The sequence below is a fragment of the Sinocyclocheilus grahami genome, unplaced genomic scaffold (assembly GCF_001515645.1).
Source record: "Sinocyclocheilus grahami isolate Dianchi unplaced genomic scaffold, SAMN03320097.WGS_v1.1 scaffold110.1, whole genome shotgun sequence".
NCBI lineage: Eukaryota > Metazoa > Chordata > Actinopteri > Cypriniformes > Cyprinidae > Sinocyclocheilus > Sinocyclocheilus grahami.
Genome location: NW_015505289.1, coordinates 615844 through 634017, shown reverse-complemented (window position 1 = coordinate 634017; position 18174 = coordinate 615844). Strand labels below are relative to the sequence as shown.

General features: G+C 34.5%; 1 protein-coding gene across 1 annotated transcript in view; it reads left to right on the top strand.

Annotated features, from left to right (window-relative positions):
- Positions 1 to 18160, top strand: part of LOC107588996 (cAMP-specific 3',5'-cyclic phosphodiesterase 4D-like) — a 218686-nt gene extending 200526 nt beyond the window's left edge. The window contains exons 8-19 of the mRNA XM_016277293.1: positions 6896 to 6973; positions 7068 to 7193; positions 7259 to 7407; positions 8675 to 8768; positions 8874 to 9049; positions 10452 to 10550; positions 10833 to 10997; positions 11707 to 11806; positions 13101 to 13255; positions 13339 to 13461; positions 15629 to 15811; positions 16937 to 18160. Coding sequence (XP_016132779.1) covers positions 6896 to 6973; positions 7068 to 7193; positions 7259 to 7407; positions 8675 to 8768; positions 8874 to 9049; positions 10452 to 10550; positions 10833 to 10997; positions 11707 to 11806; positions 13101 to 13255; positions 13339 to 13461; positions 15629 to 15811; positions 16937 to 17404 — 1916 coding nt within the window. The 3' untranslated portion in view covers positions 17405 to 18160. The remainder of the gene's footprint in view (positions 1 to 6895; positions 6974 to 7067; positions 7194 to 7258; positions 7408 to 8674; positions 8769 to 8873; positions 9050 to 10451; positions 10551 to 10832; positions 10998 to 11706; positions 11807 to 13100; positions 13256 to 13338; positions 13462 to 15628; positions 15812 to 16936) is intronic.
- The last annotated feature ends 14 nt before the right edge of the window (positions 18161 to 18174 follow it).

Sequence of the window (18174 nt, the reverse complement as noted above, 5' to 3'; positions counted from 1 at the left end):
GAGAGAAAAACAGACATGTGTGTATATATATATATATATATATATATATATATATATATAACCCAAACACCTTCATATAATGAAATGTAAACATGTTTGCAACATCCCATATTAGACCATGTTTACATGTAAATATTCTTAAATCTATTATTTGTTCCTGCCAACTATTATAATTTCTTACAATCTGTGGGTATTATGCAAACTGTTTACAGTGACACCGATTATATAACCTCACCATATCATCAGACTTTATTGCTGAATAGACAGGAAGCACTCTTTGTAGAACTGGTTTTAGGTCAGACACTGGCCTGGTCTTTAGTTGCTGTGTGGCTGCTTTCTGGCCCAAGACAAAAGAGTCCACCTTCAAGTTTCGATGATCTTTTGTAGATACAGCTTAGTTCCCTCCTTCAATGTGTGTCTGTGGTTTTTTTCACCTGTTTTATCATCCAGCAGGTGAAAACGGTGCATCTGATAAATTAGTAGAGTAACAGCACACTCTCTTCAACATCACACATGATTTGACGAATCATTCATATGTGCAGAAGGTGAATACTGTTGAAAACACCTAACGCTAAGAAGTAATATAGACACTTGTATGCAGCATATGCTTGTATATAGAGTCTCAAGGCTCAATGCTGATATAGAATGAGATGCTGCATGTCTAAACTAGCCCAGGCATGACATCATGGCGTCCTGACAGCGTATGTGAAGGTTTTAACATTCACACACAGCAGACAGGCTGCGATATGCACAACCAGACTCATGCTAGTGACGTAACTGCATCAGTGTCCTCATATTTATCACAATGTGCTTTAACATTTCAGGCCCAAATAAGTGTTTAGGCAGAGAGCCACTAAGATGCTGTAATGTTTGCTAGTGGACCTCATTAACCTTTAGGCTGGGTGTCTTTGTGCCGAATGTGGTACGTGTGCATCGTCTGCGCTGCCTCTCAGCCCACTGCAGGGCTCAGTTTGTCTGTGTCGCCATGGCGACTGCAAGCATGTGGGATCCTGCACAAGCCTGTTTGTCTACGCTGTGACAGGGAGGGCATGTTGTTGCTGTGTGTGTGTACTGTAGGTATTCTGTTCATCAGTATGCAGCGTGGCAGGCCTATGCCGGTGATTCTGGAGCATGCTCAGTACATTCAAAAACAAACCATAAAAACAGGCAGGAGAGACTGAGGGGCCGTGAAGGAGGGCTGCTTCTGATTGTGTCCAGTGAGAACAAATGTAAAATGCCTTACACACCTGATCATCATAATATGATGCGAAGAGATGCAAATGAAGATGCTGTTCAGAAATGAACTGCGTTCTGTAACAGCACAGCGCATCAAATGCTAATTTAAGTGCGTTATCTGATCTCTGGCTGCTTTATTGCATAACATATATTGTGTCTTGAAACATCGAATGATTCTAGAATGTACCATTTGACAGACTCTTTTACTGGTATCAATATTTATTTAGAATCATAAAGAATCCCCAATGACTATGAAAACAATGAATCCAACATCAGCAACTAAATAATCCTATAATCCCTAAACTAAGAGATCAAATTGAGAGGATTTAATGGATTTAAACAAACCCCTAACTTTAAGAATTAAAGTACAGCATGAAACTTGTGCTGTTTGTACTCCAGACATGAATGATTCTTCAAATTATGTGTCTTGTTGAGGAGTGTGCTTTTAATTTACTAAATGATCCTACAAATTTAAATTCAAGGTTGGACTCGATCCATATCACAGAAGATCACAATATAAATATATTTTTATATAAAATTATATGAATTATATACACACACACACACAAACATATATATACTGTATATATATATATATATATATACTGTGTATATACTGTGTATATATATATATATATATATATATGTGTATTTAATGGATTTAAACAAACCCCTAACTTTAAGAATTAAAGTACAGCATGAAACTTGTGCTGTTTGTACTCCAGACATGAATGATTCTTCAAATTATGTGTCTTGTTGAGGAGTGTGCTTTTAATTTACTAAATGATCCTACAAATTTAAATTCAAGGTTGGACTCGATCCATATCACAGAAGATCACAATATAAATATATTTTTATATAAAATTATATGAATTATATACACACACACACACAAACATATATATACTGTGTGTATATATATATATACTGTGTATATACTGTGTATATATATATATATATATATATGTGTGTGTGTGTGTGTGTGTGTGTGTGCGCGTGTCTGTAAACGTTTAATATATATTGTTTATTATTAATTATATATATATATATATATATATTGTAATTTCTATAGCTATACCATAGATCACAAAATAAGTATATAATTATTAAAAAATATATATTATATAAGTATAAATATAAAAAATCGTATATGTACACATGTAGAAATATTTTTATTTTTATATAAATATTTATATATATTATTTGTAATATATATATCAAACATACACAATATACAATTATATATATATATATATACAGCAAATCTGGATTTACCAAAGTATCCAAATTCCCTTCCTTGAAAGCTCCTCAAACACCACACCCCACGGCCAGAGCCGAAGGGAAGAAAGACAGAAGGAAAATTAGACATATGGGTTATGGAGGGGGGGGTTCGGCGTATGGGATGAGGGGGTATCTGTGGCCAGTGGCTTTCTTGAATGATTTGGATCCTGCACGCGTGCTGTGGTAAAGCCTTTGGCGTCTCATTGGTCTTCTCTGAAGCAGCGACCGCAAAGCACGAAACGTTGAACGATATTCAAAGCGTCCACTGACGGCTTTAATCAAAGCCACACGAGGCCTGTGTGAGCTCAGCTAAAGGCCTCAGATCCAGCCAGAATTCACCAGACTACTTCACAGAAAACCACAGAGCTCTGTTTCCCTCACTAAAGAGAGCAAACGGCCTTCCTGCATCACAGTACGACCTTCATACAGCAACACAGACACATAATGTGCCGTTGTGTCCCACAATTTTATGTCAACAATTTAAAATTCCTGCAACCAAAGCAAAACCTGCATCAATGAGCCTTCATCAAATTTAGCCTTTGTGCACTTAAGCTGTTGGTTCATCCAGTTCCAGGATGCATTTAGTATCGTCAGATCTGTTCGGAATTATGTGTTATTATGAGTGTGCATGTTCCCAATAAAACTTGACGTGATGATAATTAGATCTCCAGAAATAGCATTGCCTTCTTGATGATGAGCATGAAAGTCATCGCGGCAGATTTTGGGGTGTGGTCGTGGGGGGGTTTTCCCCCCATGTTTCCATCAGCATGACACCAGCCTCAACCTGCAGCAGACTCTTCCTATGGTGCGACCACACTGCTTCTAGTTAGCAGTAGTCTATAATTAATCATAATCACTGTACTGTGTGCCAGTGTTTCTTACAGGATCCTGTTTTGTGTACGTTACTATGGTTCCATCATGTCACTCACTCTACAGTATGACTAGTGGTGGCAGATATGACCAGTATGATATTACCGTATATATAATACAGTAGGTTTTTTTTTTTTTGCTTTTTTTTTTTGCTTGATATCCAACACAAAAATGTTTTCTGTATGACATTATATATTTAAAAAAAACATTGAGATAAATAAATACTTTATTTATTTATTTTACTTTTTAAAATCTTTTTTATTTGACCAAAAGATTCGATTCGATTAGATTAGAATGATTGATCGATCGATCGTTTTTCTCGTCTTTCTTAATCTTTTTTTTTGTTTGCCGAAATATTAGATTTGATTGAGTGATTCTTTATTTATTTAACATTTGAATTTAATATATTTTACTATTTTAATTATTTTAAATTTACGTTCGCTTTTTAAAAATTCTTTATTTGTCCAAAATATCAGATTATTCATAAGAAATGAATGATAAGTCTGACATCAGTGCAAAAACAGCTTTAAATGATGAAACATTTGAATTAAAATAAAAGACTCAAAGCTGTCAAACATTATAAACCTGATTGGATAAGCTCTGATCGATATATAGTTTGATTCAGACTGATTTATGAACCTTTTTAATAATAATAATTGAATGAATTCATTGAATTGAATTCAATGAGCTTCTCAAAGTGTGTTACATAGTAAATCACAACTATCACAATCATAACACAACTAGTAAAAATACATATAAACAAACAGTAAATAAGCATACATATCACAATCAACTAAAAGCAAACCAAAATAATGTTTCAGCTAAGATACCAAGTAACTTATTTTTGACAGATTCTTTCCACAAATGTCGTTCTTTACTAATCAGACATCATTTATTGTTTAAGATGTACGTTTTTATTGTCCAGTCTTTATATGCGGTGTCAGACATGCATTTATGCAACAAAATGTGTCTAAAATGTGATTTTATTATCAGATGAGTGCAGACATAATGATTGTAAAGGCCATGTTTTGTTCTTATTTTTATCGGAGTGTTGTTCAGTAGGTTAGTAGGGAGTTCTTGGTTATACAAGAAAGAAAAACTGACATACACAGCGATTCTCTCAAGCTTTATTTCCTTGTTTATGATAAACTACATGATGTGTTGCTTTGCATAAAGAAATGTTTTGACGTAATACGCCACCGCAGAGGCTTCATATTTCTTCTGATATTATAGTATCAATGCCGTATGGTAAAGGCTTCAGGTTCATATTCAAATCAGCCACAAACAAACCCGGCCGATGGCTATTGCTTTCATAAAAGAGCCCCTGATCTATCATTTGTTTTTCAAATGAGAACATCTCCCCTGGCCACATGAAAGCCTCATGTTATGCTTGCATGGGGGCCAATATCTCCATATGAATGCTGGCGTATTGTTCCAGACATGTTTGTTTTATTTTCAGATCTCCGTTCTCTTCTCCAGTTTACAAGTGTCAACAAAACGCCCACTTCTGATTAGCCTTTGATTGGAGAATGGAAGTGGACGTTACCTGGGCCCTGTTTATCAGCATGTCAATATTTACACTCAAACAAGAGTTTGTTTTACAGTCTGAGAAGTTTAACTACTTCCTCTTTTTACTGTCATGGATTTGAAATTAATTTTACACGTTTTCATGAACATCACATCAACCAGGCCGTGCTTTGGTATAGTTTTTCAGTGGCCAGACCAGTAGCCTTATCAAATAAATCATTGAGCATTAAATATTTATTTGATCTAAAAATATTTTATTATTTGAGAAGATAACTATTTCAACCAAGATTTTTGAATATAATTTATTATGTATATTATGTATAAAATCCAGTTTAATCCATTTAATTATTTTTTTTGTTTGTTTATTTGCTTACTTTTAATTGTACATATTTTTATCAATTTTATTTGTAATTATTTATTGCATTTGTTATGTAAGACTTTAAAGATGAGAAGCATTATTTAGCCTGGCAAATATTTGTGACTCTAAAAGGTTAATCTTCCCTTAAGGTGAAGGAAAAAAAAAAACATAGGGAGGTGACATTTAATCACAAATGAGCAGAAAAAAAATCATTTAGCAAATAAATGAGCATTAAATATTTATTAAATCTAAAATTATTTTATTATTTCAGAAGATTATTTTTTATTTAATTTTTTTCAGGAATTATACCCAGAAATGTTTCTGGGTTGGATTTCTGAATTTTGTTGAAAATAAAAATTTTATTGCACATGTTTTGAAAATCCAGTTTAATCTTTGTAATACTTTTAATTGTACATATTTTATTTTTTAGCTATTTTATTCATTTATTTACATTTTTTTAATTGTGACCCTGGAGCACAAAAGCAGTGTTAAGTCGCTGGTGCTTACTTTTAATTGTACATATTTTTATCAATTTTATTTGTAATTATTTATTGCATTTGTTATGTAAGACTTTAAAGATGAGAAGCATTATTTAGCCTGGCAAATATTTGTGACTCTAAAAGGTTAATCTTCCCTTAAGGTGAAGGAAAAAAAAAAACATAGGGAGGTGACATTTAATCACAAATGAGCAGAAAAAAAATCATTTAGCAAATAAATGAGCATTAAATATTTATTAAATCTAAAATTATTTTATTATTTCAGAAGATTATTTTTTATTTAATTTTTTTCAGGAATTATACCCAGAAATGTTTCTGGGTTGGATTTCTGAATTTTGTTGAAAATAAAAATTTTATTGCATATGTTTTGAAAATCCAGTTTAATCTTTGTAATACTTTTAATTGTACATATTTTATTTTTTAGCTATTTTATTCATTTATTTAAATTTTTTTAATTGTGACCCTGGAGCACAAAAGCAGTGTTAAGTCGCTGGGGTATATTTGTAGCAATAGCCAAAAAACATTGTATGGGTCAAAATTATCAATTTTTTTTAATGCCAAAAATCATTAGAATATCAAGTAAAGGTCATGTTCTATGAAGATATTTTGTAAATTTCCTACCGTAAATATATCAAAACTTAATTTTTGATTAGTAATATGCATGGCTAAGAACTTCATTTGGACAACTTTAAAGATGATTTTCTCAATATTTAGATTTTTTTGCACCTTCAGATTCCAGATTCTCAAATAGTTGTATCTCGACCAAATATTGTCCGATCCTAACAAACCATACATCAATGGAAAGATTATTTATTTGAAAAACATTTGACTCTTATGGCTGGTTTTGTGGTCCAGGGTCACAAAATTTGAAAGAAGTATTAATTAAATATATAAAAATATATATAAATATTAAATGTTTTATGTTATCATTGAAACACTGCTATACAATTTTGACTCAAAGTGCATGAAAAAAATATTTGAAAACAGAAATGGTTTATTATCCCTCAACATTGCAGTTAACGTTGATGTTAGAAATGACGCGAGAGGAAGCTCCTGCTTCTGATATATGCAAAATATCATCTGAATTATATCTGTCTATCAATACTTGATGAGATATTGTCGACAGATACACCACACAGGAGCCGGTCTCCTGCTCTCATGAGTCATCGGAGCACACTGCCGCTCTGCCGTATGATTTTACCAGGTACAAGGTGAGCTGTGAAAACACAGTCGTTCTCCAAGGCCTGCATCCTCCATCAGCAGATGACGGCGCTCCTGCCCCCATCTCTCCCTCTCAGTAATGAGCCGTGATTGGCTGTGTGGAGGGGCACGAGCAGCACCGATTATAGGAGCAGTCCCATATTTGGAAGGTGTTGAGCAGCCCAGCATCTTTCTCACGGCTCAGAAGAGCACAGCCAAGCCATGTCTGCCAGCCTCCGCACCTCCATCGCACCTCCACCTGATCCCCAGATGCAGTTTTTAGACTGAGCCCACAGAAGCATTTGCGTGGCATTGTCTGAAGGATTTAGGAGTGGTTCTTTTAGGAGTGGTTCGTTTCTTGCTTTTGCGTGTTTTGGAGCTTTAACAAAGATGCCTGAAGCAAATTATGTACGCTCGGTCTCATGGGGATATATAAAGGTATGGAAGCATGGTTTCTCTGAAGCTGATTTTATGTATCTGTAGTCTTGGATGTACGGGGATCCTTATTTAGTAGCTGAGAAGTAGCAAAATGCAAACAATCAATTTTGGCCTCTATGCATTTACTTATCTTTTATTCATTGAGGGTTTTGTGTCGTCATGAATTGATATATTCAAATAATGTGTGGTACAACACATGTAAATTATATGCAAATTAGCAGAGATGAATATTTTATGGTTTGGTGTGAGAAAAACCTTTCTGGAGTTTTATTTAATCAGGTTTGAAGGCTTTGGGTTGATCTAAATTGCTATATACAGATATTTTCAGTGTTAATGGTGTGTTGTTGTAAATCAGTGCATTTGTTATGTAAGACAGTAAAGATGAAAAGTATTTTTAGGGCTGGCAAATATGTGATTAAACGATTCATCCTCCTTTAGAGTAAATCCGTCAAAAACATACTGAGGGATAGTTTCTTCACAAATTAAAGGGAAAAAAATTATAAATTATGTTTTGCAGGAAGAAAATAAAGCCTATTTAGCACTATTATATCATTGTAATTGTTATTATTATTATGAAAATAATATATATATATATTTTAATTTTTTTTAATGAAATATTATATTTATATATAATAAAATATAATAATTGTAAATATTCTCTCTTTTAATTCTTAATTATTCATGATGGGATTACAAATATGAGCTTATGAATTCATGAAATGTGCCTGATTTTTAGATATGGCTATTTTTAGATCTAGTCTGGTTTTATTTGAAGGGTCTGAGGGCGTCTGTTCTCACACTGATTAGAATAGAAGGTTACAGCTGATTGATTTTAAAATTCAGTTGATTGATTAATTTATTCATTGTCTTTGTGTCACCCAATCATGACGCATTACCATGACTGATTAAAACTTTTGTCCTGTCTATCTCTCTCTCTCTATCTATCTATCTCTCTCTCTATCTCTCTCTCTCTATCGCGCTATCTCTATCTATCTCTCTCTCTCTATCTATCTCTCTCTATATTTCTCTCTCTCTCTCTCTATCTATCTCTCTCTATATCTATCTCTCTCTCTATCTATCTATCACTCTCTATATCTATCTATCTCTCTCTCTCTCTCTCTCTCTATCTCTCTCTCTCTCTATCTATCTCTCTCTATATCTATCTCTCTCTCTATCTATCTATCTCTCTCTATATCTATCTATCTATCTCTCTCTCTCTCTCTCTCTCTCTCTCTCTCTCTCTCTATCTATCTCTCTCTCTGTGCAGTTCAAGCGGATGTTGAACAGGGAGTTAACGCACCTGTCTGAGATGAGCAGATCTGGTAACCAGGTCTCCGAGTACATCTCCAGCACATTTTTAGGTAAACCATCAATCACAAAACTGTCACACATTTGACTTGTGAGTGTTATGGTGAGGTTTGGAGCTCCAGCTCGTGTTCACGCTCTCCTCCTCATTGTTTCTCCAGACAAACAGCACGATGTGGAAATGCCCTCCCCGCAGACGCAGAAGGAGAAGGAGAAGAAGAAAAAGCCCATGTGTCAGATCAGTGGGGTGAAAAAACTCATGCACAGCACCAGCCTCACCAATTCCAACATCCCTCGCTTCGGGGTCAAGACGGAAACGGAAGACTCCTTAGCCAAGGTGAGCGGCGGTGATGCAGGACAGGCTTATTTGTGCTGGAGAGATGCTTCAAACTCAGACAGAACCTCAATCATCTCAACTGAACGCTGATTGGATCTGATCAGAGACTCTTGTAGACCTTGACGAAAGGTCATTGGAGCTTTTCAGTCCGATGACGTAGATGGATGACATGCAGTTGGAAAGATTTTGTACCCTGCTGAAAAGAGCAGCTTGGAGCAGCTTGAGTTTCCATGCTAGTTAGTGTCATGCTGTTCACCAGGAAGCTTGTCGACCGGCAGGTTTTTTAACCGAGAGCATATTGCTGGTTAAGCTAGTGTTCATCAACACATTGATTGATTGATTGATGAATGCATTCAGAAACACAACAAGCGCTGCTCTTTTCAGCAGGTCAATTTCCTCAAATTCATTGGTTATTTGTAAAACGAGTCCTGAATCATTCCAGAACATTTTGTGGCTGTTTTAAAAGCCAAACCAACATTTATTATAGTTATGCATGTTGCAAATGGGTTTAGTCAAGTCACATTCATTTATATAGCACTTTATAATATACAAATTGTTTCAAAGCAGCTTCCCAGTAATAAACAAGAAAATAACAGTATTAGTTCTTCAATTATGAAACAAATACAAATGCAGCTGTACAGCAACCCTAAAAAAAGACAGTAGTGTCATTATTCAGCTCAGTTTAGTTCAGTAACTGAATGCTGCAAAGCTATGAAGGAAACAAACTATAAAGCAGCTCTACTGAAGACAATAGTGTCGTTATTCAGTTCAGTATTGATCCAAAATAGTGTCAGTGTTGCAGAGGTCAATTATGAAGCAAACTCAATTCAGCTATAAAGCGGCTCTACAGAACAACATTGCCATTGTTCAACTCAATTTAGTTCAGCGTTGATTTTTAGTTTATAAAAGTGTAAAGTTTATGAAATTTTGAAAAAAGTTTAATTCAGCTATGAGCAGCTCTACTGAAGACAACCGTCATTTATAATGATGCACTGAAAGAAAAATTCTGGGCCAAAAATGATTTTTTTAAACTTATTTTAAAATAGTTTTTGCGTAATTGTATTAATATTAATTATTAATGCACTTAAATGTTTTTTGTTTTTTTTTCAACCGAAAATGAAATTGGAGTTTTTTTTATTTAGCAGAAAACTGAAGCTGAAAGTAAATTGTATTTATCAATTTTATTTAATAATAAATAAGTTGTAAAAACATTTAAATTGCACATAAAGAGCTTTTGTCAACTTTTCAATTACAGAATTTATGTTTTATGTTTTTAGCAAGCCGAAAATTGCTATTTCGGCCAAAACGTTTTGGTTGTCAAAATTTTGGTACTCCAATTTTTTTGGAGTGAAGTGGCATCACACGCAACGGGACTGTCTAATGATTGGCTGCTGTGTTTCAGGAACTGGAGGACATAAACAAATGGGGCCTTAATGTTTTTAAAGTCACAGAGTTTTCAGGCAACAGGCCTTTAACGGTGATGATGTACACTATATTTCAGGTGAGCCCAAACATTCACCACTCTGAATTTCTCTTTATTTACTTAACTAATAAAAGTCTTACTGTGCACAATTCATCAGTGTTTGTTTTCATAACTTTCTTCACCTCTGATGTAACTAAGGTCACATGGACAGGGAAAAACAGCTTTCACCAATAATATCATAGCCTACTTTATATGATCTAATGAAATCCTGTATTATTTAACATGCTGTGTCACATTATGTTAAATGTGTTGCAAATGCTGACACGTTTTGATGACACTTTCTGTTTTTCTCTCCCACAGGAAAGGGATTTACTCAAAACATTTAAAATTCCCTTGGACACTTTCATAACGTACCTGATGACCTTAGAAGACCATTATCATGCTGATGTTGCGTATCACAATAACATTCATGCTGCTGACGTCACCCAGTCCACACACGTGCTGCTCTCCATGCCTGCTCTGGAGGTGAGAGATGCCGTCAAAACAAGGGTTTCCTTGCCGTTTTAAAAATAAAAGAACATTTGTGACCCTGGACCACAAAACCAGTCTTAAGTGTCAATTTTTCGAAACTGAGATGTAGACATCATCTGAAAGCTTTCCATTGATGTATGGTTTGTTAGGATAGAACAATATTTGGCCGAGATACAACTATTTGAAAATCTGGAATCTGAAGGTGCAAAAAAATCTAAATATTGAGAAAATCATCTTTAAAGTTGTCCAAATGAAGTTCTTAGCAATGCATATTACTAATCAAAAATTAAGTTTTGATATATTTATGGCAAAATATCTTCATGGAACGTGATCTTTACTTAATATCCTAATGATTTTTGGCATAAAAGAAAAATCTATAATTCTGACCCATACAATGTTTTTTGGACTGTTGCTACAAATATACCCCAGCGACTTAAGACTGCTTTTGTGCTCCAGGGTCACATTTATGGAATAGGCGGTGGAAAATGGACACGCAACAGCTAAATTATGAGTTTTTTGATGTAACTAACCTTGACTAAGGTTATAAGTCGATTACAGGTCAAAAGCGTAGCACATGTGCCATTTTTTTCACATTTGATTCAATATGACCTGGTGTGCTACTTGCTGGATTTCTAAAAAGGTTATGTGGTGAAGATAATGTCTGCTCTCACTCACCGTACATCCACATGTTGTTCTCTTTCAGGCGGTTTTCACAGATCTTGAAATTCTCGCTGCCATTTTCGCCAGTGCTATTCACGACGTAGACCACCCGGGTGTCTCCAACCAGTTCCTTATTAACACTAGTAAGTGTGCTTTAGGAATATATGGTTTATTCAAAGCATATGATAACTAATACTAAAATTAACAAAACATTTGTGATGTGTTCGGTTGTTATTGGATCATGCCATAGAAAATAATAATAATAGTAAAGCTTTTCATTTTAGATGATTAAAAAAATATGTCTGCAGTCATGCTTTTGGTGTACATTTTTTAAGTTTAATTACCTAATTATTACAATTTGGTAAAAAATAATATAATTACAAAATGTGTAAACATAATAATCTCATTAAGTGTGAAAATCTAATCCTCTATTATAATTGTTTAAATTTCTATAATGTAGTTATTGAAATGTACAAATATTATCTCATCGTTTAAATGTATGAATACCGTAATCTCAATTTTAATTGTCTAAATATAATAATTTCTTTATTTACATTTCTATAATCTAATTATTTAAATGTACAAATATAATTGTCATATTTAAATTAATAAATCAAATAATATTATTATTTAAATGTACAAATAAAATAAACTAATTTAAATGTGTAAATATAATAACCTAATTGTTTAAATGTATTAATAATCTCTTTATTTAAATGTCTAAACATAGCAATCTAATTATGTCAATTTTTAAATATAGTCTGATAATTTACATTTCTAAATATAATAATCAAATTACTTAAATGTCTAACTATAATAATGTAATTTTGTCAATTTCACAGTTTGGTTCAAAAAAATAATAGTTATGAATGTTATGATGACTATTGTAATTAAGCCATAAGGTAAGAGCACAAATTTTAATTACAACATAATTTTATTAAGAAAATTCATCAAGTTATTCTTCCTCTACAAGATCTAAAACTAGAATGCATTATTTGACCAATCAGCATCCAGAACGGGCACTATCCATTTGATAAATACAATATATGTATTTAAACACCTAAAAATGCCCTGAATGGCAGCTCAGGAGGTTTGTATTATAATGGACGGATCTATAAATTCAGTGAAATGGTTCAGAGCAGATCACTCAATCCCATCAGCTCAGAGACACACAGACCAGCACACATCTGTCCTCAAATCCACGCAACCGCCGCTTACATAACTTTATTTTGTCATAAGCAGCACTGATGCGCCGATAGGACAGATAAATGCGACTCAGGCCTCATGGGATTGTGTGTCTGTCTCTCCTGCGTCACGCTGTAATCTCTCACAGACAGTGATGGAGTCCTGCTGCTGTGCTGACACAGCTGTTTGTCATGCTCATCTACAGATTAGCACAAGGTCACAGAGTTTGCCATGTTTTCTTCATGTTTGCAGACTCGGAGTTAGCCCTCATGTACAATGACTCGTCGGTGCTGGAAAACCATCATCTGGCAGTGGGCTTCAAACTCCTGCAGGAGGAGAACTGTGACATCTTCCAGAACCTGACCAAAAAACAGAGACAATCGCTGCGCAAGATGGTCATCGACATCGTACGTCCCGCTCAAATGACATTTAGCATTGATGATGTTCGTTCAGAGTTCTGGCTCAAGGTTTTCTTGCACATTTCTCCAAGGTTTTGGCGACTGATATGTCCAAACACATGAACCTGCTGGCCGATCTGAAGACCATGGTCGAGACCAAGAAGGTCACCAGTTCTGGAGTCTTGCTCTTAGATAACTACTCAGACAGGATTCAAGTGAGTCTTTTAAGCTTATATGGGTCATTTTTGACTTTCTGTAAACTAAGGCTGCCAAAATGGCTGAAAAACTAAATTACTTAAATATTATCAATATTTGAATTTAAAAGGCATAGTTTCAGTTAGGGGGGAAAAAAGCTTTTGGCTTCTCTCCTGAGGCCACAAGAGCATGGCGCATCGAGCAAAATAGTATGCACATTTCTTCAAAGCATAATAAAATAACACGACTATCTTTGAAAAAATGTTTAAAATAATGTTTATAAACCATATATAATTAATAAAGTTGCTTAAACAATTAGAAATAAAACAGCATCATGCATGTATGTACAGTTTAATACAAAGGACCGGAAAAAACAATCACAAAGAGTACTTTCTTCATTTAAAAACTTGAGATGCAATGGGATGGGGAAAAGTCTTGTGGCATGTTTTTAAAAAGTTGAACTTACATTAATTTTACATAGCTTTCTAAACATCTCTCTTGTGCGAACGCGAGTGCGACGCTGATAAACGTCCCTCTAGAAAATGCAATAAATACGCGATATCTGTGTGAACGGCTTGGTTTCGGTTTTGACCAAGAGGCAACCTTCCAGTCTCTCTCGTGAAACCAACACGGATCAATTCATCGACTGGCCGCTAGAGGCGGGCTCCAAAAGGGAGTCAGTCGCATAGACTCCCCATGTTAAAATGCCCAACTTTACAGCAGAAAAAAAAATGTTTACAGCCTGGTACAAAAAGTGGTTTTGGTCTATATAGCAAATTTTGCCCTTCATGACAACTGTGAGGGGGGTGAATTTTTTTATAACTCATCCGTTTATATTATATTAAGCCTTAAATAATTAAGGGCGTGGCCACTTGAGTGACAGGTGGATTGCCCCTGCTGTCACCACTGTCGAGCTAGGTGGGCGTGGTTTCAGCAAACATTTCCCGCCTCTTTACCCATTTTCGATTATCCGGGAGTGACGCGCTGCCAAGATGTCGACAACCGGCTCCGCCCACTTTGAGCTTCAAAAACCCCCCAAAAATTATTTTAAATTCAACGAATATTCGAAATTCAAAATTTTTTTTGCAGCCCTACTGTAAACTGTGGCTCTATCAAAACATTGCTGAGTTTGTTCGAGCGGCCCAACACAGCCACTTCTGGCTCAGCCAATGGCGTGAATTGAGGGGCGGGACTGTGTGTTTTGTTGACCAGTGGTGTTTAAGAAACCCATTTGATTGTTATCATTTATTTGTTTAATCACAGTACTTTGGAAATTCATAGAACTTCTAAAACTACATAGTGAGATATTAAATAATATTTATGAGAATTACTTTCAAATCAACGTTTTTTAAGACCATTTATTTCGTTGTTCATAAATGTAAAAAGCTACATTTGACACTTTTTAAAAAAAACTTTTCTACATTTGACACATTATTTAAATTGTAAATTAAGAATACATTGGACATTCATAGAACTTCATAAACTTCAATGATTTAAATAATAAATCATTTGATAAAGAAGAGCGTTTTGTTTTGTTTTATTCATGCAGATTTGTTTATATAAATTTCTCAGCTGCATCTGATACACATGATTTAAATGGTAAATTAAGTAGAAACTATAAATTCATAGAACTTCAATAACTATCTAATGGGATAAAGTCATTTTTATTATTTATTTTTATTATGATACTGATTTGTTGTAAATATAAGATTATATTATATTAATGAATATATCATTTTTTAATAAGTTTGGTATTCAGTGTTTTTATGATGATATTTATTTGTAAATATTAGATGTCATTTTCTCAGCTCCATCGGACTCATTTTACATGAATTAAAGTGTAAATTAAGAATTAATTGGAAACTTATAGATCTTAACTGTCTAATGTGATACTCATTTGACTCATTTTACGTGATTTAAATGCTAAATTATGCAGAAATTGTAAATTCATAGAACTTCAATAATGATCTAATGGGGTATTACATAAGTTTAACATTTTAAACTTAGTTTAACATTTTAATACTTTACATCATTATTTACATTTTTTAATGATTTTTTTTTTTTATTATGATACTGATTTGTTTTAATTATACGATGTAATTTTCTCGGCTGCATCTGACACGTACAATATTTCAATTGTGATTTAACACTGGATTTTCAGTTGAAGCATGTGTTGATGTTCCTCAGGTGCTTCAGAACATGGTTCACTGTGCGGATCTCAGTAACCCCACCAAACCCCTGCAGCTGTACAGACAGTGGACGGACCGCATCATGGAGGAGTTCTTCATTCAGGGCGACCGAGAGAGAGAGCGAGGGATGGAGATCAGCCCCATGTGTGACAAACACAACGCCTCTGTAGAGAAGTCTCAGGTAGGCTCATCCATTCCAGAAGGAACTATGGAAGCCTGTTTCTACCTCAGAGTCAAAATATTTATTTGACATTTTATCTCACAATTAACTGTTTAATTAATTGTGAGATAAAGTGTAAAATAAAAAAATTATGTTGCATTAGTTTTTGTATGTATATATATATATATATGTGTGTGTGTGTGTGTGTGTGTGTGTGTATATATATATATATATAAATATTTTTATATTTCTTATTAGCTTCAATTTATTTTTATTTTAGTTTTTGTACTTTAACTTCCATTTTTTAATTTATATTTTTGTATAATTTTTTTATACAGATATAATATATAAAATACAGATATTTTTCATAGATTTTGTATTTATTATTTTTATTGCCAAGGCAACATTTCTATTTTTTCATCTAATATTTCTATTTTATTTCAGCTTTATTATTAATGAAAATGATTTTTAATAATTTCAGTTTAAGTTAATTTATTTTCAAATCAGTATTTTTATTAACTAAAACTGAAATTATTAAAAATCATTTTATAATCATTAATAATAATGCTGAAATAAAATAGAAACATTATAATTTTTTAACCTAAAGAAAAGCAAAATTAGAAATGTTGCTTTGGCAACTAAGTGAAATAAGTTCAAGAAATAAATCTATTTTTGAATCTAAATTTCAATTAGTTGCCAATGCAACATTTCTAATGTTGCTTTTCTTTAGGTTAAAAAAATGTGAATATTTCTATTTTATTTCAGCTTTATTATTGATTAAAATGATTTTTAATAATTTCTGTTTTAGTTGATAAAAATACTGATTTGAAAATAAATGAAGAAATAAAACTGAATTATTTATTTATTTAACTTATTTCAAAGCAACATTTCTAATTATGGTTTTCTTTAGGTTAAGAAATTCTAATATTTCTATTTTATTTCAGCTTTATTTCAATTAATGAAAATGTTCTAGTTAACAATGAAAACACTGCTTTGTCAATGAAAAAATAATTTAAACTGCAAATACAGTATTCTATTTAGCAATTAATACTATAGAAATATGAATAAAATTAAATCAATCATCAACATTCCTCAATTTCTCGTTGTATGCGAGTGTAATTCACATGGCCGTCTCTGTGTCTCCAGGTGGGCTTCATTGACTACATCATGCACCCGCTGTGGGAGACGTGGGCCGACCTCGTACACCCAGATGCCCAGGACATCCTGGACACGTTAGAGGACAACAGAGAGTGGTACCAGAGCACCATCCCACAGAGCCCGTCGCCCGCTCCCGACCAGCCCGAGGAGGGCAGCCGCTCCGCCGGAGCAGACAAGTTCCAGTTTGAACTGACGCTGGAGGAGGACGGAGAATCAGACACGGAGAAAGACAGCGGCAGCCAGGCGGAGGAGGAGGAGGATGAAGAAGAGGAGGAGGACAACAGCTGTAGTGATTCTAAAACTCTCATCACACAGGACTCGGAATGCACAGAGATTCCAGAGGCGGAGGAGGGAATTTCAGAGGAGGTTTCCACGGAACCTAGCATGGTGGAGGAGGAGGAGGAAGAAGAGGAGGACGATGAAGAAGACGAGGAGGAGCAGCCGGCAGACACGTAGCAGCGCGTCTGGACGGCCTGAACTCGCTGCCATGATGGCAAAAAATGCAAATATTTAATAACAGACAATGAAATTGAGTTCCAAAGCGCACGTTGCACTCCGAGACCTCGGCCACTCCTCTCTCGCTCTCTTTTCCATCTCTCTACGAGCTGCCTGGAGACGAGAGGACACTAAGACTTCGGTAGGTTGTCGTTTTATTTGCACTCAGGAATAATATTTAGTCCTCTGTTTTTTCAATCTTGCTTTTGTTTGCCTTCGCCCTCCTCCTCCTCCTCCTCCTCTGTGATTCTCTGTGGACGACAGTGAGGAAATTCCCCGCACACAGCAATGGGAGGAGAGACGTCAGCGGGATCGACGCAGGAACGTGTCTCCTTGGATTTCAAAGAGATCGTATTTTCTACGTTTTAAGTCTTCCTAAATGTCACAAAAGACAAAAAAACAAACATGGCCTCTTCAATGATTTTGTACGGTATACATACAGATTTTTACATAGTTACTTTTTAAATAACAAAACAGCAGCTGTTGTGTTTTTGAGGAAACTTTGCGCGAAGGGTAACTTGCAAGTACGCGACGTGGGTCGTGTGTTCGCCACCATATACACATCAGAAGCTGTATTTACGTTGTTTTTTTACTTCGTCAAACACTTTACCTCTAATGAGTCTCTTAATACACCTACAGATGCTTGATGTGTGTTCAACTCATTTCTGGGGGGTTTTCTGTCTTGTTTCGGAGCAGTTATTTCAGCAACACTGCACTTGAAGCCTGTAATA